Here is a 22,814-nt window from a genome sequence, read left to right on the forward strand (position 1 = left end):
CACTTGCATTCGATTGGCCCTCCGTGACACGGCGGCTGCAGCGAAAGCTCCGCAGCAGGAGAGACTCCTGCTACGTTTGCGCACGCCACCCGTTCTTCGCGTCTGGTACACTAGAATGACTTCTGCGAGACGGCTGCAAATTTCTTGGCTAGCTATACCGTGCAATCTTTGAGTCGCTGGGGCTTTGCTTGCTGCAGCTTGCTGGCAGAGATGTATTGCGGGGACGCTTCGACTCCTGATCACTTCCACGACACCTCAACTTCGTTTGCAGAAGTCTAATCAAGTCGAACATTGTGGTACATGAAAATAGGCAAAGGCCGAAATCATGATTGTACAGTAGAATAAAAAATCTGTATCAGTCTAATGGCGGAACTTTCAGTTAAACACACATATAAAAAAGATTTGCATCACCTCGGTTCCGAGAGTTACGGAACCTGTACAGAAAATTGGAATAGAGATCAACATAAACATCATTTCCGCCCTTTTTATTGCTCATGAAAACTACACATTGCCTGTTGTACCATCATACAGCGAGAACTACAGAAGTGTTGGTCCAGATCGCTGTACATACCGATACCTCTAATACCTAGTACCAGGTCCTCTTGCATTGATGGCTGCCTGTATTCGTCGCGGCATACTATCTACAAGTTGATCAAGGCACTGTTGGTCCAGATTGTCCCACTCCTCAACGGCCATTCGGCGTAGATCCCTCAGAGTGGTTGGTGGTTCACGTCGTCTATAAAGTGCCCTTTTCAATCCATCCGAGGCACGTTCGATAGGATTCATGTCTGGAGAATATGCTGGCGACTCTAGTCGAGCGATGTCGTCATCCTGAAGGAAGTCATTCACAAGATGTGCACGACGGGGCGCGAACTGTCGTCCATGAAGACGAATGCCTCGCCAGTATGCTGCCGATATGGTTGCACTATCGGTCGGAGGATGCCATTCACGTATCGTGCAGCCGTTTCGGCGCCTTCCATGAACACCAGCGGCGTACGTCGGCTCCACGTAATGCCACCCCAAAACAGCAGGGAACCTCCGCCTTGCTGCACTCGCTGGACAGTGTGTCTAAGGCTTTCAGCCTGACCGGATTGCCTCCAAATACGTCTCCGACGATTGTCAGGTTGAAGGTATATGTGACACTCATCGGTGAAGAGAACGTGATGCCATTCGGCATGTTATTGGGCCCATCTGTACATCGCTGCATGGTGTCGTGGTTGCAAAGATGGATCTCGCCATGGACGTCGGGAGTTAAGTTGCGCATCATGTAGCCCATTGCGCACAGTTTGAGTCGTAATACGACGTCCTGTGGCTGCACAAAAAGGATTATTCAATATTGTGGCGTTGCTGTCAGAGTCCCTCTCAGCCATAATCCGTTGGTAGCGGTCATCCACTGCAGTAGTAGCCCATTGGCGGCCTGATCGAGGCACGTCATCGACAGTTCCTGTCTCTCTGTATATCCTCCATGTCCTAACAACATCGTTTTGGTTCACTCCAAGACGTCTGGACACTTCCCTTGTTGGGAGCCCTTCCTGGCACAAAGTAACAATGCGGACGCCATCGAACCGCGGTATTGACCGTCTAGGCATGGTTGAACTGCAGACAACACGAGACGTGTACCTCGTTCCTGGTGGAATGACTGGAACTGATCGGCTGTCGGACCCCCTCTGTCCAAAGGCGCTGCTCATTCATGTTTGTTTACATCGCTGGGCGGGTTTAGTGACATCTCTGAACAGTCAAAGGGACTGTGTCAGTGATACAATATCCACAGTCAACGTCTATCTTCAGGAGTTCTAGGAATGAGGCTAATACAAAACTTTTTTTGATGTGAGTACCATTACATGATTATGCTCTAATCAATGGTAAATTAATCATAGATCGTTTCTAGTTAGAATAATATTCGAGAGGGTCCTGTTTCGTCACTCGGTTCACCTAAACCTTTTACATTATAGTGATTATAATTGCTGCACTCAAGTGCTAATTTCATTGTTGATGAGTGTCAATAATTTAAATCAGTTATGATTGTAAATTCTACAATCAAGTGCTAAGTTTATTGTTAATGAAAGTCGATGATGTAAATGAATCAGGCTGGACAACTTTTAAATCGAACGGTACAGCACTAAGGCTTTGGTTTCAAGGAAACCAATATCAAAGTGGTTTGACGTTCAGTGTCATGCTACTGACTTTCGAGTACCAGAACAGGCTGACTACGCCACCTACGGAGCAGCGGCGCGCGGGCGGCAGACGTACCTTGGTCCTGCGCAGCGGGCGCGACGCCTTGTACCAGGTGAGCACCGCCGGCGGCCGCGACCCCGCAGTCTCGCAGCGCACCGCGTAGCGGCGGTCCGCCACCAGCTGCCCCGGCCGGTCCAGCACGCGCACCCACAGCGGACGCACTGCCACACACGCACACCAAGGCACGCGTCACCACCACCGGCACACTCACTGCACCAACTCTACAGCTGAGCCGGCGCTGTAATCATGGCTACCGAGGCATTACAACTACGTGCCATATGTAACGTGGACTACGACCTGGTCACCTCCCATTAGTACGTAGTGCTGTTCACGATAGGTTATACTGAGCACGCTTCGTGGCTTAAGCGGGGTAGGAAGTCAAACGGTCCGACTTGGAGCAGGAGAGGCCTCACAGGACATTTTAATTTCCAGTGTCTACACTTTTGCAAACAAAATTCATAAAACTTTTTCAGCATCACCAGGAAGGAGTCAGAATGCACAGTCATTGCAGTGGAAGTTCGAAAACATAACAAAATAAATTTTTTTACGTGTGAAATTTCATCCTTTTTTCACATCTAATGGCTGCATTTATTGCTTTAGGTACACTTTTCTTCATAAATTAGAGAGATTCTTCGATGAATTTTGCACATCATACATACCACACTCACAGTTGTATGAAATTCTACAATTTATTTAATTTATGAAAAAACGAATGAACTGTTATATTTTAAACTTCAAGTTTAGGAAAAACTGGCGACTTTAAGAGATCTGAACCAGTACTTCCATTCATTTCAGTAACACTTCACAGAAGTGGATGGGAGTGTGTTGAACCTATCAATACCAGACGTTGGATTTGTGCGGTGTGGCACCAAATGTCCATAAACAGAGATAGATAGATATTAAAAATAATTTTCGTTTCAACAAAGGTCAACAGTAACTAGAAATTTTTGAAATGACTCCAGAACCGCCTGCTTCAATTGCCTTCTTAGCTTATTCTCTCTACAGTTATAGATTTTGGAATTATAAAATTTTCAACCACACCAAATATAAAGTCTACATTTGTAACTGAAAGCTGTAAGTTGTAGGGTACAGTTCATTTTGGGGCGGACGTTAGTAAGAGTTGCCTACATTCAGGGGCAAGCATACATTCAGACCCAAAAATAATGTTCTCTTTCGATTGATAGGTACATAGCTTATTGTTCTGGTAAGAGCGTTATGACCCCCTGGGAATAACTCTTCCTTATAATTGACAGGTTCTTAACCTATTGTTCTCCTCCCCTCCCTCTCCTTATTCCAATCCCTCAGACACCTACAACCTACAACCCTCTCCCCTCGCCGTCACTGATACAGTTACACTTTCAGGTGTGAGTTATTCGAATACCCCTCTCACTCTATCAATTTGATTGACTACATAATTAAATCCATCAATTAATTAACCCCTACCTATCTAGTAAATCCCCCAACGCTATCCTCCCCTAACCGAACCCAATCTCCTGCATCGAAACTGGGGATTCTGTGCTGCAGAGGAAGTATCTCACGATGGGAAATTCAATTATATTATAAAAAATTCAATTTGCAGGGGTTGGATCTCTCTCACTCTATCAATTTTATTGACTACATAATTAAATCCATGAATTAATTAACCCCTACCTTCCTAGTAAATCCCCCAACGCTATCCTCCCCTAACCAAACCCAATCTCCTGCATCGGAACTGGGGATTCTTTGCTGCAGAGGAAGTATCTCACGATGGGAAATTCAATTACATACCAGATGGTATACTCTTTAATTATAAAAAATTCAATTTGCAGGGGTTGGATCTCTCTTCCTTTTCGTTCTGTGATGTTTAGGAAGATTCGGGTCTTTCAGAATACTTCGAAATGAAGTAAGTAATAGATCGTCTATTTTTTTATCCCAACTGCACAAGGAATACCACAATGAAACACCCATCACACGTTATTGCAATTTTAAGTGCAGTGACGTGTATGTCAGCAGCTGCCATGCACTCGTTTCCAAGAGGTGTCCTCTTGGGTCCCGCGGCTGACAGACTGGATGTTATGCTAAGCCCCAAATAAGAGCATCAACTGCGGCAACACTATGACACTTCATACCTTAGAAATCCCTGTAGAAACACGTGCTCTCTCTCTCTCTTTCTCTCTATCTCTCTCTGTCTGTTTCTCTCTCTCTGTCTCTCAGCCTGTAGTGCGCCACAGCTGTGCCTGCACATGCTGTCAGCCATGGTTGGACTGAACAACGAACAGAGCCCTGTTACCCATACACCCCTGCAGAATACCGACGCACACAAGAACAGCCTCCAGGGTAAATGCCTGACTGAGAATGGATTCCGCCATGTGCTCTAAGCTGTCGTCTGTGCTGGAGAGGAAGGATCTTATGCCAGGAAATTCAATTATATAGAATATACTGTTTACTTACAAAATTCAATTCGCAGGGGCTGTATCTCACTTTTATTTGTTGGGATAAGCTCACATCCAGCAACTACATGGCATAATTACGTAAATACACTGCTGCAGATTGGAGGTGTAGTTTTATTGGAAAATTTTCATGTGACCACTCACCTACAGGACTGAGCCAGTGCACAGTGCCACTAACAGAGCACTAACAGAGAATGTCCCACCCACAATACCCCTCACACCCTCCCTCCCCACCCACCTCAGAAAAAATTAGTAGGAGAAAGACTCACCCTGTGCTGGAGAGGACGGATCTCACAACACCAGATTCAAATTAAATTCAATAATATATTGATAGATATTGTTTATTTAATCATTCCGTTGGAGGTAGGGTTCCCCCACTTGGGTAGACATCATGCCTGCACTTCCAACCTTACTCCCCACGACATAATAACTGTAACCGCCAGGGAACTGAATGAAGTGTGGTATAATAGCCACTATTTGAGGTCTCCTGCATGCGTCAGGGGACCGACATGAATGTCAAAACAGCCCAATATCCTAATTACAGATCCCGTTACTAAATAGCGCTGACCATGGACAGATATCGGACTTCTTTGTTCGCGGACCCCAAACAGAGCATCAAGTGGTGGTACTCTGTTGATCGGAAGATTTCACACTTGCTGCCTGTCTCTGTCTCTCTCAAAATGCCACTCCCTGTTTGTCTGTCTGAGCCAATGATCCAATCATGGAGATGTAAGTTTTCATTTCTCCTCCTATCGGCTAACGCAGGAGACAAAAGGGAAGCTGCCACAAATTCGATATCAGAATAGAGTGAAATAATCCATTTACACTACTACGTCAAATTAATTGTTTAACAATTTACAGGGGAAAAACAGATCGCTTAATATCCTCACTCCCTTGTTATGATGATCCTTATTTATAGTAAAACATGTTTTCAACATTTGAGTATCGCACACAAACATTAAGCTAATCTGTAATGAAAAGTATGTCACAAATAGTTTGTAGAGCTAAATATTCACGAGGTCTTCCGCATACCGACGTTTGAGAACATAAATACCCTTTCCCACCACAATATTTCAATCATGTATTGTGGTTGTTGTGGGGGTGGAAGCAACGTGATTTACACTGTGAAATGTCTAGTTTTCCATGAGATCCAATGGATTGATACATGTTAATGTCAGTTTGGAATCTGACACATACATCGACGTCATGGTGGAAAAAACAAAATGTATGACTGTGTACAAAGCTGCAGTAATGCAATGCTTAGACGTGTTACAACAGAAAACAATAATGTATCAAACAACATGCTAGACGCCAGCACACAGACAGTATCTGTTTTCGCTATATGTATCTGAAGACAGGGGTACGGAAAAGTGTTATCGAGTTCTCTGTCGGATGATGTTACGGGACCTTTGCAGTTTGTAGTTTTTCTCTGTTGGATGTTACAAAATAAAGAAGGTAGAATGTTTGGGTGACAGACGTGAATGCTCCCTTAGGGATGAAAATCTCCTTTGAAGTGCAGTACTTGTAAGCAGTACAAAATTGTAATAGCAAAACACTCGTTCTTCTTCCAGTTCCCATATTGTCATTTATATTACCAAATGTTGCAGGAGAAAGCTTCGTTTTGGCGCTGATCTTACACATCGTACACTGGTGGCTGAGCTACGACAAAGTGTTCCCATTTCCACTGAGTGATCAAAAAAGATGGTCCTGCCGCATTAACTCAACTCAACCTGTTTCTCCAAGGGATCCAGAAGGCGGTAGATACAGCGGTCTACGACTTATACTCAGTTCCGCCTTAAATTGTGACGTTCACATGGTAACTGGATGTCTCTATAGGCCCCCTGGCTCAGTAGCTGTTGTGGCAAAACGCCTCAAGGAAAATTTGGAAAATATATCGAGTAGATTTCCCGACCATGTTATAGTTTTGGGTGGAAATTTTAATTTACCAGATATAGACTGGAAGACTCAAACGTTTATAACGGATAGCACGGACAAAGAATCCACTGAAATATTTTTAAGTTCATTATCTGAAAACTACCTTGAGCAGTGAAACAGAGAACCGACTCTTGGCGATAACATGTTAGACCTTCTGGTGACAAACAGACCTGAACTATTTGAAACAGTTAACGAAGAACAGGGAATCAGTTATCATAAAGCGGTTACAGCATCGGTCATTTCAGTCGTAAACAGAAATATTAAAAAAGGTAGGAAGATTTTTCTGTTTAGCAAAAGCGACAAAAAGCAGATTTCGGAGTACTTGACGACTCAATACGAAAGTTTAATCTCAAGTACAGATAGTGTTGAGAATCAATGGATAAAGTTCAAAACCATCGTACAACATGCATTAGATGAGTATGCGCCAAGCAAGATCGTAAGAGATGAAAAAGGGCCACCATGGTACGACAACCGAGTTAGAAAACTGCTACGGAAGCAAAGGGAGCTTCACAGCATACATAAACATAACCAAAGCCTTGCAGACAAACAAAATTACACGAAGCGAAATGTAGTGTGAGGAGGGCTATGCGAAAGGCGTTCAACGAATTCGAAAGTAAAGTTCCGTGTACTGACTTGGCAGAAAATCCTAAGAAATTTTGGTCTTATGTCAAAGCGGTAGGTGGATCAAAATAAAATATGCAGACGCTCTGTGGCCAAAATGGTACTGAAACAGAGGATGACAGACTAAAGGCCGAAATACTAAATGTCTTTTTCCAAAGCTGTTTCACAGAGGAAGACTGCACTGTAGTTCCTTCTCTAGATTGTCGCACAGATGACAAAATGGTAGATATCGAAATAGAAGGATAGAAAAACAATTAAAATCGCTGAAAAGAGGAAAGGCCGCGGGACCTGATGGGATACCAGTTAGATTTGACACAGAGTATGCGAAGGAACTTGCCCCCCTTCTTGCAGCGATGTACCGTAGGTCTCTAAAAGAGCGTAGCGTTCCAAAAGATTGGAAAATTGCGCGGGTCATCCCCGTTTTTAATAAGGGACGTCGAACAGATGTGCAGAACTATAGACCTATATCTCTAACGTCGAACAGTTGTAGAATTTTGGAACCCGTATTATGTTCGAGTATAATGACTTTTCTGGAGACTAGGAATCTACTCTGTAGGAATCAGCATGGGTTTCGAAAAAGACGGTCGTTGAAACCCAGCTCGCGCTATTCGTCCACGAGATTCAGAGGGCCATAGACACGGGTTCACAGGTAGATGCCGTGTTTTTTTACTTCCGCAAGGCGTTCGATACAGTTCCCCACAGTCGTTTAATGAACAAAGTAAGAGCATATGGGCTATCAGACCAATTGTGTGATTGGATTGATGAGTTCCTAGATAACAGAACGCAGCATGTCATTCTAAATGGAGAGGAGTCTTCCGAAGTAAGAGTGATTTCAGGTGTGCCGCAGGGGAGTGTCGTAGGACCGTTGCTATTCACAATATACATAAATGACCTTGTGGATAACATCCCTGCAGCTGCAGAGGGACTGTATAATGCCACGTTGGAGTTTTGCTGTAGCAGATAGGTTCGGAAAAGGTGACTCGTTTCAGGCTATGAGAGTGGTATGAATATGATTCACCAGTAGTTGTAATCATTAAAAGACATCTTCGTAGGATTCAACGCAGGTATGTGGTTGAATGGGAGACTTGATTCCAGATTTCAGACAGCATTTCTACCAGAAAACGTAATCATATCAGAGACCCACGTGTGTGCCTGTAGAACCAACACATTTTATGCAGGGTAACACAGTCATTGTGATCACGTTTATAATAGCGCTGTTCTTATGCGAAATGTATGTTTCCGGAGGTAGAATCGTTCGGTGATCTGTTTAAAATGAAGGTTCTCTATAGTGTTCCTTGAAAAGAACATATCTTCCGTGCAGGGATTCCCATTTGAACTACCTGCTGAGAGTAATCCGACTACTGAAAAAGAAAAATTTCCCTCCTAGCGAAGTGACTCGCATGATCAGTTTAATTAATTAACCTGGGTATTGTTGTGTGTCTTGTTTATCACTTTTCAATACATTACAGTGGAGTCTGCCTTGCAGTGCATTTGCTGTTGTATCGATACTGTCATGCAGTAGAACTTTTATTTTTCCGAATACAGAAGAGAGAACCGATTAGATCTATAGTGCTTTAAAAATCTATTCGCTATGCCAATTCCCGACTGATAGCGATCTCCAACATCTAGCCACGACAACTACTACTACTACTACTATGGGTTGGATCATGGCTTGAGTGTGTCGTATTTAGTGCTTCTCAATACGTCGCAGTGGATTCTAATTTGTATTGGTATTTGCTGTTGTCTCTTTTCTATTACGCAATAGAACCTTCCTCTCTCCTTCTGAACTGATCAATTTATTGCGTCTGTTAGCTGTGTGCACGCATGCGTTCGGTATGGGTAGAAACGACCAGCATGGGTGTGGGTCTCTCTCTCCCTGCAAGTGCAGGTGGTGCTACCCTGCAGTTGGCGGACGGCACTCTTTCTGATTGCTAATTTGTGTGATCGCCAGGATTTTTTTTCACCAGATATGTTTAGTGTAAACATTGTGGTGGAGGGGGGTGTTCATACCCTCAAACGCCGGTGTGTACAAACCCTCGGATATACACTCCTGGAAATGGAAAAAAGAACACATTGACACCGGTGTGTCAGACCCACCATACTTGCTCCGGACACTGCGAGAGGGCTGTACAAGCAATGATCACACGCACGGCACAGCGGCCACACCAGGAACCGCGGTGTTGGCCGTCGAATGGCGCTAGCTGCGCAGCATTTGTGCACCGCCGCCGTCAGTGTCAGCCAGTTTGCCGTGGCATACGGAGCTCCATTGCAGTCTTTAACACTGGTAGCATGCCGCGACAGCGTGGACGTGAACCGTATGTGCAGTTGACGGACTTTGAGCGAGGGCGTATAGTGGGCATGCGGGAGGCCGGGTGGACGTACCGCCGAATTGCTCAACACGTGGGGCGTGAGGTCTCCACAGTAGATCGATGTTGTCGCCAGTGGTCGGCGGAAGGTGCACGTGCCCGTCGACCTGGGACCGGACCGCAGCGACGCACGGATGCACGCCAAGACCGTAGGATCCTACGCAGTGCCGTAGGGGACCGCACCGCCACTTTCCAGCAAATTAGGGACACTGTTGCTCCTGGGGTATCGGCGAGGACCATTCGCAACCGTCTCCATGAAGCTGGGCTACGGTCCCGCACACCGTTAGGCCGTCTTCCGCTCACGCCCCAACATCGTGCAGCCCGCCTCCAGTGGTGTCGCGACAGGCGTGAATGGAGGCACGAATGGAGACGTGTCGTCTTCAGCGATGAGAGTCGCTTCTGCCTTGGTGCCAATGAAGGTCGTATGCGTGTTTGGCGCCGTGCAGGTGAGCGCCACAATCAGGACTGCATACGACTGAGGCACACAGGGCCAACACCCGGCATCATGGTGTGGGGAGCGATCTCCTACACTGGCCGTACACCACTGGTAATCGTCGTGGGGACACTGAATAGTGCACGGTACATCCAAACCGTCATCGAAGCCATCGTTCTACCATTCCTAGACCGGCAAGGAAACTTGCTGTTCCAACAGTACAATGCACGTCCGCATGTATCCCGTGCCACCCAACGTGCTCTAGAAGGTGTAAGTCAACTACCCTGGCCAGCAAGATCTCCGGATCTGTCCCCCATTGAGCATGTTTGGGACTGGATGAAGCGTCGTCTCACGCGGTCTGCACGTCCAGCACGAACGCTGGTCCAACTGAGGCGCCAGGTGGAAATGGCATGGCAAGCCGTTCCACAGGACTACATCCAGCATCTCTACGATCGTCTCCATGGGAGAATAGCAGCCTGCATTGCTGCGAAAGGTGGATATACACTGTACTAGTGCCGACATTGTGCATGCTCTGTTACCTGTGTCTATGTGCCTGTGGTTCTGTCAGTGTGATCATGTGATGTATCTGACCCCAGGAATGTGTCAATAAAGTTTCCCCTTCCTGGGACAATGAATTCACGATGTTCTTATTTCAATTTCCAGGAGTGTATTTAGGGCTACGATCTCTTTGTGACGGAAATTTCGTTATCTGAGATGTATAGTGTTTGCATGTGATACTCAACCGTTGAAAATATGTTTTATTCTGAAAGAGAGTCATGATAAGGTGTAAATGAATATTTCACTCCTCTAGATTGTTAAACAATTAATTTGACAGGATAGTGAAAAACGATTATTTCCCTTTATTTTTGATATCGAACATTTGTCAGCTTTCCCTTTGTCTCCAGCATTAGCCAATAGGAATACAGTATTCTGTGGAGAGATGAAAACCTCCATCTTTGTGTGCATCCCAACTCTGGGGAGCCTGCACGGGTTGCATTCTGTGCAGGCCAGTTGATGGCCCGTGCTTGGCAGTCGAAAGATTTTTAAATGTGTGATAATGTGTGATGGGTGTTTAATGGTGGTATTCCTTGTACAGTTGGGATAAAAAGGGAAGCGATCGATTCAGTTACTTCTGTTCAATGTAATTAACAAGACATGCATCTTCTCAAACAGCAGAGAATGATAAGCAAAAGAGATCAAACCCCTGCAAATTGAATTTTTTATAAATGAACAATACACCTTCGGCTATGTAACTGAACTTCCTGTCGTGAGATACTTCCTCTTCAACACAGTGTGGACAATTTCCTGGAAGGGTCAAGGGGGGGTTGTTTGGGGTGGAGATGATTGCGGAGTTTACCAGAGGGGTAGATGTTAATTAATCGAGCAAATTAATCATGTAGACAGTCAGATTGATTGAATGACATGGGATTTCGAATAACTCAGGGCTGAAAGTGTACATGTATCAGCGAGGAAGAGGGGTCAGGGTTGGAGGTTTCCTAAGGAGTTTAGGGCAGGATGGGGAGGGGGAGGGGTAGGGGAACAGTAGGTTAAAGGTTAAGGACCTGTCAATCGCCAGCCGCTGTGGCCGACCGGTTCTAGGCGCTTCAGTCCCGAACCGCACTGCTACTATGGTTGCAGGTTCGAATTCTGCCTCGGGCATGGATGTGTGTACTGTCCTTAGGTTAGTTAGGTTTAAGTAGTTCTAAGTCTAGGGGACTGATGACCTCAGATGTTAAGTCCCATAGTGCTTAGAGCCATTTCAACCTGTCAATCAAAAGGAAAGATTATCCTCAGGGGGTCATAATCCTCACAGCAGTACAATAGTTTAAGGACGTGTTAATCAAAAGAGAACAACATATTTGCACCTGAATGTAGGCAGCCTGCACTAACAAAACGCTCTGAAACGAACTTTGTCCTACTACTGCTGTATATGTAGGCAGCTATGGAGTCATTTTAAGGAAACGCAGAACATATTTATTTACAATAGCATTGTATTCTGGAATGAAAGTTGTGGTGGCACAATAATCTGTAGAGTGGTCCAAAGTCTACAGTAGGTGGATTTCGCAGGTGACTTGTTGCTTATGTATAAGGTGAGGCCACGATCGTGAATATGAAACCATAATACAGTATTTTACTGTTTTTTGGAAACTGCTTTAAATGATTAATTATGTCATTTTATGCTGCTAACACGCTTTTCATTCCTCTTGAAATTCAATATTCTTTTACATAAACGGAAATGAAATTCAAATAATTTGAAAGCCCACTAAAACGCTACATCCGGGTCATGTGATGCCAGAGATGTCAGTAGCTAGCTCGCTGCTCTTGATGTTATAATGCTAATTCACAGTGATGGCTTGTTTTGGGATTTAAGTTTTGGAAAATGTGTTACAGATGATGTGTAGTGACATACTGTACAAATACAATTATAAAAAAAACATAAAAAGTTATTTTTAAGTGTTCCAGAGAAAAACAAGTTGCTTAAAGTGTTGCTGCACTGTACTGACGAATTGCCACCATTTCGACGCAAAAGTTCACTAACTTAATTAAAAATGTGTTGCACTATGAAGTTAACCTTAACTTGGCTACGAGGTGTGCCCTCTCACTGTTACAACGAAGGATAATGTCATTCAACGAAATTAAAGTCCTAGGGAAATTGTTGTTTTTTGCCAGCTTCAACTGAATGATTCAGTAGCTCGGTTGTCTTTCGCCACAGAAATGTTGCTCTGCTGCCTCCGTCAACGCATCTCTGGGATGTTTCTCGGTGGCCATATATTCAGCTGCACTGCTTATGCAGACGATCTCGTCATTGTTCCTCGTAGCGGTGCTGAGATCAGAGAGTCACTTGCATGGGTTACCACCTACGGCGATGCTTCTGGTAGCTGCCTTAACGTCTGCAAATCGAGTGCCATGGTCATAGGTGCGTTGCTTCCTGCGGACAATGATGCTTCTTTGCGTGTACCTGATATTATCTGTTGCTTAGGACTCGATTACGCAAGTTATCTGCGGCGCAAAGTTGCCCTCAACTGCCGACGTCTACATTCCCGGCTACGAGCTGGGCTCTTAGATCACCGTTTACGAGCACTCCATCTTCTGCAATGGACACAATACGTAAATGTATATTTGACGTGACGTATCCTGCACGTGGCACAGACACTTAGTATTCCGCCACTCATGGACCGCCGCCTGCCAGCGGCACGGTTCATTTGCTTGCCATAGCTTGCTGTTCAAGATAAGGTACGAGACCATCACCCTCCCGCGGTGCAGGGGCGGTTTAGGTCTTTATAATGTACCTGACAGAGCGATAGCCCTTTACTTTGGCTTTCCCATGACGTTGTCGCGCCGTAGTCCTATGTGCCTTACCAGCCTGTTGCTGGAGGTCCTTGCGCCACTATCTCTCTCAGCACATATCCAGCTTCCGAAAATCCCGCCGCCCTTCTTTTACTTACGCCACTTATTCCTTGAACCGAGCTACGTCCGTACTATGACACTGCCAGCGCTTTTGACGTCCACGAAGGCGATCAATGATTTTCCTTCAGCAGCACAGGTCACCGGATGTGGTTGAGGGGAAGCATCCCCGCGTCGACTGGTGTGCCGTTTGGCGATCTTTATCTTGACACTAACCTCCAGTGTGCATGGTACATTATTATCAATGGGAAGCAAGTATGCAAGTCACGCATTGACAGGATTCACTTCGCAGACGCCCCGTTGTATGTCGCCTGTGATGTTTTGGACACAGACGAACACCACCTGGTGTGCAGATCGGCCACAGGTGTCTGGTTCCTGGTGCTGCAGATGTTGTCCCTAATTACCCGCACGATTCCTCATCAGATACCTAATCAAATGCTCCTCTTTCTGGACGCGGGATACTTCCCGCATGCGACGACTGTGAAGTGGATTTGTGGACACGCAGCTCACTACTTGTTTGCTGATGACGAGAAACGAATCTTGATTTTTGGCAGTTCCTTAATGAACGCCATTGTGCAGTTGTCCGCAATCCAAAATACAGACAATTTTTTCTCCAGTTTCCTTTGCAGTGTCTTCCTTAACCCTCCCCAGAGCTGGCGTGTTCCTATCATGAAGAGTTGATCCCTGTCTCTTCCACACTTAGACCCGACACGTTCTCTGCTCATTGGAATGTTCTTGTCGGAAAACATGTACGTCGATAGTCTCAATGAGTCTGACGTCTCGCTTCACCCTCCTCCTCGCGATGCCGGTTTCCTGCTATCCTCGATAGTATTCATCATCATCATCATCATCATCATCAGCCGATTCAATCATTAGATGATGTGGCCTCTTCGAGTCGTGGATTCAGGTAGGCTTTCAGAAGTCTTCTCCAAGTGGGACGGTCTTGGGCATTTCTCTGCCAGGTGTTACCAGCGATCTTCTTGATGTCTTTGTCCCATCTGTCTGGTGGTCTTCCTCTAGGGCCTCCGGTGCTCTCTAGGACTCCACTCCAGTACTAGCTTCGTCCATCTGTTGTCTTTTCTTCTTGCGACGTGGCCAGCCCACTGCCATTTCAAGGAACCTACTCTCTCTAAGATGTCATTAACCTTCGTCACAGACCGGATGTCATCTGCCCTTTTCCTGTCCTTTCTTGTATAGCCCAGCATTGATCTCTCCATGGCTCTCTGTGCTGTCCTAAGTTTCCATTTTGTAAATGAGTTCAGTGTCCATGTCTCGCAGCCGTATGTCATCGCAGGAAGAATGCATCGATCAAATACTGCTTTCTTCAGATTTACTGGAGTATTGTTGGTTTAAGCGAAGTACGTCGAAAAGGGGAAGACTATCTCCGTTTGCACTCTGGCAACTTGTTTTACTTTTGTGGCGACCCAGAAGGAAAACTCAATGGAGTTGGGTTCTTAATCAACAAGAATATTGCTGATAGAGTATCTGTCTTAGAAGGAACTTCCAGCAGGATAGCTCGAATGGTCCTGAAGGTGTCGAATAGGTATAAAATAAAGATTGTTCAGGTGTACACTCCCAGCTCAAGTCACCCTGACGAAGATATTGAATCCTTTTATGCCTCGATAGTATTAATGTTAATGAAATAGATAAAAAAAGAAAATAGAGAAATAAAAGGGAACTAAATAAATAAACGATGTTCATTATACCTCTGCTTAACGTTCCCTACGCTTTCCTTGGTTCCTGAAAGATAGGAACGGTACATGGTGGCCAGGCCTCGGGTTTCGACGCCCCACCCCTCCCTTTGGGCGCAGGGTAGGTTCCTTTTTTTTAAAATGTGGAAGGTTCCTCTTTTTAGAAAAAAATTGTTAGTACGGTAAACCGTCGAGTTTCTTAAGATGATGTTTATAGATCGCTAGTTCGAATCTAACCCAAAAATAGATTTTAACTTATTTGTAAAACGACTCGACAGTCCTCTCATATCAAAACCAAATTAAAATTACAAAACTTCTCCCCACTGACCAGAAACAATACTATTGCGGTTTTCTTGCTGTTCACAAACGTCACGTTCGAAAACATATTTTCTAGCTGATATGACTACACTCTTTTTACCTTATTAGAAACAGTATTTGATGTTCATACTGTCCAGGTAGGAGCCTTTCTGTTTAAACTTTTGCACTTTCATCATCTTACATACAGATGTAGTAAGTCTGCTTCAGACGCTAACATTAGTTTACACACTCGTTTGTGTCACCTGTGTGTTGTACTCGCTTTATACCTCTTCGCATAAGCTCATAGTCCTAGAGGACGTAAGGTGATATCTTCACTAGTATTAGCAATGCATTCCAAAAAAGTGAATTGTTTGTTCCAGAAGTAAATGCATTCATCCCTTTTATAAATCTCAGAGTAAGACTAATGTGAAGCTTTATCTAATACATCTCACAATCGAAACAACTGCCACAAGATTTCTTACTGAAAGCTGTAAATGAGTGGAGCATAAACGCATCAGCTTTCGCAAGGCTTCCGCTGCCACGGTTGACAAAACGCTTTTCTAGTTTTACACAAAAGTTGTAATTGCGTTTTCCATGACAAAATAGCTAAAATGTTTGCAGAATAAGAACGTAAAGCCTAGTAACTTCGGCTAACACTCCTATAACTTCGACTTACTCCTAGTCTGTGGCGTCACCAGAGCATCAGACAGTAGTAGATCGTTTTCGATCACGTGACCAGATCTTGATATTTAATTATTTTTAAGCCTTATTTACATAGTAGTAACAGGTATTTTGCGACAATATTGACCGTAAATGCTTTTTATAATCAATCAGTATAACAACAATTTGAACCATATTTTCAACATAGGAAAATAGCCTATTGCCGTAGCCTTCTGATCAGTGGCTTAACCCGACGTCTAGGTTAGGTTTAAAGCTGACAAAACGATGGTCAGAGGGCGAAGCCTACGTATGTGAATTGATCAGAATTCTGATTCTGGAATATATTTTGCGCATACTGGATTTTACTCGATGGTTTACTCCGCTATTTTGATGTCGTCTTTGATTAAAGCAGATCGTTGGTACCGCAAGGTCAGTATTTTGACAGAAGCTCTCCTCCTCACTATGTTCGATCACCGCTGCCTGGAGTGAGGATACGGCTTGAAACTTTCTGGAAGATAGAAACAGTGTGCTGGACCGGGATTCCAACTCAGTATTGAATTATTGTAGAAAAAGCTCTTACAGACCACGCAATTTAGATTCGATAGGCGTTACTCTCTATGTTTACAAGCTGCTGATACCTGTCTCCAAGTTCATAAATTTAGCAGAAACTGTTCTAAATACATTATGTGATCAAAAGTATCCGGACACCACCAAAAACATACGTTTTTCATATTACGGGCACTTTGCTGCCACGTACTCCATATCAGCGACCTCAGTAATCACTATACATCGTGAGAGAGCAGAATGGGACGCTCCGCGGAACTCACGGGCTTCGAACGTGGTCAGGTGATTGGGTGTCACTTGTGTCATACGTCCACTGTTTTCGATGTGATACTGAAGTGGAAACGTGAAGGGACACGTACAGCACGAAAGCGTACAGGCCGACCTCGTCTGGTGACTGACAGAGACGACCGACAGCTGAAGAGGGTCGTAATGTGCAATAGGCAGACAACTATCCAGACCATCACACAGGAATTCCAGACTGCATAAGCATCCATTGTAAGTACTATGACAGGCGCGACGTGAGAAAACTTAGCTCTCGTGGTCGAGCAGCTGCTCATAAGCCACACATCACGCCGGTAAATGCTAAACGACGCCTCGCTTGATGTAAGGAGCGTAAACATTGGACTATTGAACAGTGGAAAAACGGTGTGCGGAGTGACGAATCACGGTACACAATGTGGCAATCCGATGGCAGGGTGTGGGTATGGCGAACGCCTGGTGAACGTTATCTGCCAGCGTGTGTAGTGCCAATAGTAAAATTCAGAGGAGATGGTGTTATGGTGTGGTCGTGTTTTTCAAGGAGAGGGCTTGCACCCCTTGTTGTTTTGCATGGCAGTATCGCAGCACACACTGATGTTCTAAGCACCTTCTTGATTCCCACTGTTGAAGAGGAATTCGGAGATGGCGGTGCATCTTTCAACACGATGGAGCATTTGTTCATAATGCACGGCCTATGGCAGAGTAGGTACACGACAGTAACATCCCTGTAATCGAATGGCCTGCACAGAGTCCTGACCTGAATCCTATAGAACACCTTTGGGGTGTTTTGGAACGCCGACTTCGTGCCAGGCCTCACCGAACGACATCAGTACCTCCCCTCAGTGCAGCACTCCCTGAAGATTTGGCTGCCATTCCTCAAGAAACTTCCAGTACCTGATTGAACGTATGCCTGTCATCAAGGCTAAGGGTGGTCCAACACCATATTGAACTCCATCATTACCGATGAAGGGTGCCACGAATTTGTAAGTCATTTCCAGCCAAGTGTCCGGATACTTTTGATCACGTAGTGTATATTTCGAAGACGTTTGGAGTAATGTCAGCCCCGGTTCAGCGTTCCCTCCTGAATAAGTTTTCCAGGCTGTGTTGTGCGTCGAGTCTCGATCTGACACGGACTGTTAATCTGTCAAGTTAATTCTGGTGTTCTGCTTCTGCTATAGAAAAAGTATTGTGTAATTATTTGAGAGCTGACAAAGTTTTTCGAACGATGTTCTGATGTTTTATCTCTGAATACAAGAACAGCCACCACGAAGAAGCCTTTACTCGAAAAAAAAAAGAACAAAATCAGTAGTGAGCTCCCACTGAATTACATTCTACAGTAACATAACGTTACTGTGAGCTAATTTTGTTCTAATCTGTCGTTTTTAACAGACTGCAAAGAACATTACGCAGGCCACCGCTGAAGACTATAAAAGACGTCTCTGTCACATACAATGGCGTTCGACAAATCTCGTTTGCTTCATTAACGTATGTCCATTCTACAGTCTGTGAACTCTTGGTTCCAAAAAGTTCAGTACAGATTCAAACGTAAAACTGTCACCAAAGTTAGCGAATAGCACAGTAACGGTGACAGTTTAGTGTGTTTTACGCTACAGTACTGTACATCACTGGCTGGAGTGGCCAGTTCCGCCTCCCCACGTCACTGCGTAGCGCCCGCCTAGGCTTGTGCTATTATGTGTCGAAACAATACTTGATTTATGGCTTCCGTGTGTCGCTGAGAGAATCGACATATGGGCATATTGATAGCTAGACGCAGAAACCTTCACTGTATAGCACGCCCTGCTAGTATCTTTTGAAGGAAGACAATTGCCTTCACAACAGCAGAATCTGCAGCTTTCACCTACAATATATCTCTAAAAGTTAGAGAGTACAGTCATACAGTTTACATAACACGAAAACTAAATGGCATTATCCTTGTCTGCACACCGACCTAAGACTGTGACCGATCGTGGTTGCACAGTGGTTAGCACACTATACTCGCATTCGGGACGACGATGGTTTGAACTCGTCTCACACCATTCGCTTTACGTTTTCGGTGATTTCCCTAAATCGCTCCAGGCAAATGGCGGGACAGTTCTTTTGAAAGGGCACTGCTGTTTTCCTTCCCCATACTTTAAATAATCCGAGTTTGCGCTCCGTCTCTGATGACCTCGACGTCGACGTGAGTTTAACACTAATCTTCCTTCTTTCTTTTTCCAATACTGTGGAAGAAACTAGCTACATACTTCAATTTTAAAGACACGTAATGTATTTCCTTTCTAATAAGGAAGAATGAACACTTCAGGAAACGTGAAACAACACCCTTTTCAACAAGTCTGACCATTGGAAACATGACGACAACACCGCACTACTTTTCTTGGCTTCCTGAGAGACGATCTGCTAGTGTTTTTTCCGACATTTTATTAAGCGGGAATTGTGCAGTTCAGTGTTACGTTTGTCATGTTTCAGATTGGTATGGAATAAAATGAAGGGGGGCGCTTGGATAACCTCTCCCATTGTCAGATATCGTCATAGGGTAGTCAAAATCGGAGTTAATCTCCGAATCTTAATGACACTTTCCTCCATGAGACACTGCCCGTCCAAAGCACACTTACTTATGGAAGCAGTCCCACTTTAGGGTAATGCATTTTGTCCATTGTTTTTCAAGGTAGGAAATGTCACCACTGTCTTCAGACGGTCTGCAGAATACCCATGAATACAGAAAACTTTTCACTTTACTGCAAAAAGGTTTCCCAGTAAGAAATTTCTTTAGATGAGGAAATAGGCAGTTAAGTGTGATAAATGAGAGGGATGTTCTAGCAATTTGTACTTCATTTCCCCTACATTTCCCATTTTCAAAGTGTGAATTTGCACTTCCTTAATGACTTTTTCATGTCGCTTACTTCCTCTCAAGTACTGGTTCACATAATTTGCGCAGTTTTTTTCTACTATTTTACTCTTCCCAAGGTATTTAACACGAGTAATCAATTTTGGGCCCCAGAAAACATTACATCCAACCTTCTCGGTGAACTAAATCGGATTCGACTTTACCAGAAATAGCTGAATACCCAGCATTACACAGGTATGTATTTATTCCAGTCTTCTATTAGTCCAGCTTCCCCATTTCTGTCTAGCTCCTCCTCCCCCTCTCTCTGCATGTCCTCCTTTGCCTCTCTGTGTCCATCTGCTCCTCCTCCCTCTCACTGTTTACCTACTCTTCTCCTCTGTGCCCATCCCCTCCTTTCCCCTGTAATTCCAACTGCACCTCCACCTTTGTCTTCGTTCATCTCCTCCCCCCACCTCTCGCTGTTCAAGTCCTCATGTCACCTCTCTCTGTCCATCGCCTCCTCCGTCCTTTATCTGTCGATCTCCTCTTGCCTCTCTATGTTCATCTCCTCTTTCCACCACCCTATCTATGTCCATCTACTCTTCCTCCCATCATATCCTCGTCGATCTCCTTCTTCCCCCTCTCTCTCTGTCCATCTCATTCTTTCCCCCTTCTCTCTCCACGTTATCACCACCATCCCAATAGGAAGGTGGTGGTTCTAACCCTCACAAAATTTCTTTCCAGATAGCAAGTAATATATGTAAAAAATTTGGTTTAAATCGTTGCATAGGCCTAGGATGTGATTTTTAGCTCTGGTTTCGCCCGCGTACGCACACGTCAGATCTATTTCAAATGTATTTAGCGCATTTGAGCATTTGACACGTCTATGTACACACATTTCACCTGTACCTCTAGTGAATTTAACCCAGCGGTTTCGCTTTCACGTACTTCAATGTATCTGCTAAACTACGTGTCGTACAATGACAGAATTTGTCAGTTACATCCAGTGGTATATGTAGTTACCGTCTGCGAATCACGTTGTCAATGGAGTTAGTAGTAAAGAAGTGACAAATGAAAATGTTCCCCTTCATGCGGCAGTTTTTCCCCATGAACAGCGAAAATGTGGTCAGCGATAATTTTTATTTCCTTTAATTACTTTGTGAGTGTTGTCAGTGAGAAAATGTTTCGTAAAGGTTTGGAATTATATGTAAAACTTGTTGCTAGTCATTAAGTACTATAATTATTAAATACTAGATGAATAAAGTGCGGGTAGGCTACACTGTTCATCCCAACCTCATTTATAGATAGGTGGTTGTTAACCCCATAGAGATTCGCTCCAGAAGTACGTGATATGTGTACCACGTTTGGTCTAAATCGCTGCAGTGGTTTAGTAGGAGACGTGGAACATACATGCACACATACAGGGTGATCACCATCACTTTTCCAAAATTAAATTCTCTACAACTTCTGTTGAAAACTTTGTGCAACTGCCTGGAATTTGAAGAATCAAATTGGGCCAAGTAACCAATAAATTAAAAATTTTACAAAATTACTTCTTTGCTTCTCTGGATGTTCAGAAAAACTACTGCAGATACACGTCTGGGACATGTTTTATTAGAGTCACCAGATCAATAACCACAAAATAAATGAAAATTGTGCTTTACTTTAACCTCGTACAGTTTTGCGATGGCTTCATATTAGCGAAGTTGCTAATTTTCAGGCAAAATCTTTTATTAGCCGTAACTCCGTAACTAAAAATTTGCTGATTTATGCTTATCTGAATTTTCCGCATACATTTAAGAAATTCATATGTGCACTGATAGCGTCACAGAAAGCTGGTACAGCCGATTCGATAATATTTAACTTGGAAGCGGAGTTTGTTTCGAAGAAATGCAACATTGTTCGCGTGATATTTTGCTGGACAAAGTATGAAACCTGGTATTCGAGGTAGACTTCATGAAGCCTATCTTCGTCGTATTTTCTGTAGTAGGGATCGTGAGAATATGACGCAAAACATTTTGTCGGCTACAGAGGTGTACAGACGTTCATTTTTCCCTCTCTCGGTTTGTGACAGGAGTAGCATAGAAGGTCGATTGTTTTAGTATAAGATACGCAGCGCCAAAGGCTGTACAGTGATTTGCTGAATATGTGCATCAAGTGACTGGGGTGTTTCACATCCTGTACTGGTCACTGGTGAGTCAATCAAGAGCACAAAGGCGCGTCAGCGCGTTTCATCGCTACCACAGTGTGATTACCCGGCGTATCTCCTATGTCGTCTAGGCAACGTGCTATTCTAGGACCACCGAGTCAAAGGCGTATCTTCAGTACTTCGATACGGGGAAATCATACACTCCGCCAGAGTCAATTGCCATGAGGTAATTTAAATAGTGTTTTACTGACCGACATGCTATAATGTAACTTAGGATTTTTCTGTATACAACAAAAACTGGTTGCTGTCTTATGCGAAAGTTTATTGACTTAACAAGGTATTCCAACATTATCCATCCTGCTGAGTGGAGGTAGAAATTGTGAAAATAATCGTTATCGTTATATACCATACAACACTTATGTGCAATGAATGTCATGCACAGTTAACCGTTTCGAGAATGAAGCTCCCATTGTCTGGCTGTCTGTGATCAACCATTCATCCGCACTTAAAAAGCACGAAATTGTCAGAAAATAAAAACAAACTTTAAAATTTGCACAACCTGATTCTCTGTTTCACTTCTCCATGCTACTCCCCATTCGTCGAAGTGGTCCTCCACATCTGCTGGTTCAAAAATGGTTCAAATGGCTCTGAGGTCATCAGTCCCCTAGAACTTAGAATTAATTAAACCTAACTAACATAAGGACATCACACACATCCATGCCCGAGGCAGGATTAGAACCTGCGACCGTAGCGGTCGCGCGGTTACGGACTGTAGCGCCTAGAACCGCTCGTCCACCCCGGCCGGCCATCTGCTGGTGTGAAGATGTGTAAGTTGCTACCCGATAATAGTCCGAACACAAGTTAGCAACCGCGTTTAATAGGGTTGCCTGTAAAATGATTATTATGTCTGCATGAAATAAAATACTATTTTTCTGAGAAAAATTTCA

The 22,814-nt window shown here is 44.2% G+C and overlaps 1 protein-coding gene across 1 annotated transcript in view; it reads right to left on the reverse strand.

The window, feature by feature from the left end:
- LOC126093000 (nephrin-like) overlaps window positions 1-22,814 on the reverse strand; it is a 245,731-nt gene that overhangs the window by 139,707 nt on the left and 83,210 nt on the right. Inside the window, exon 5 of the mRNA XM_049908694.1 lies at window positions 2,251-2,396. Within this exon, the coding sequence (XP_049764651.1) occupies window positions 2,251-2,396 (146 nt within the window). The remainder of the gene's footprint in view (window positions 1-2,250; window positions 2,397-22,814) is intronic.

The sequence above is a fragment of the Schistocerca cancellata genome, chromosome 1, assembly GCF_023864275.1.
Source record: "Schistocerca cancellata isolate TAMUIC-IGC-003103 chromosome 1, iqSchCanc2.1, whole genome shotgun sequence".
NCBI classification, from domain to species: Eukaryota; Metazoa; Arthropoda; class Insecta; order Orthoptera; family Acrididae; genus Schistocerca; species Schistocerca cancellata.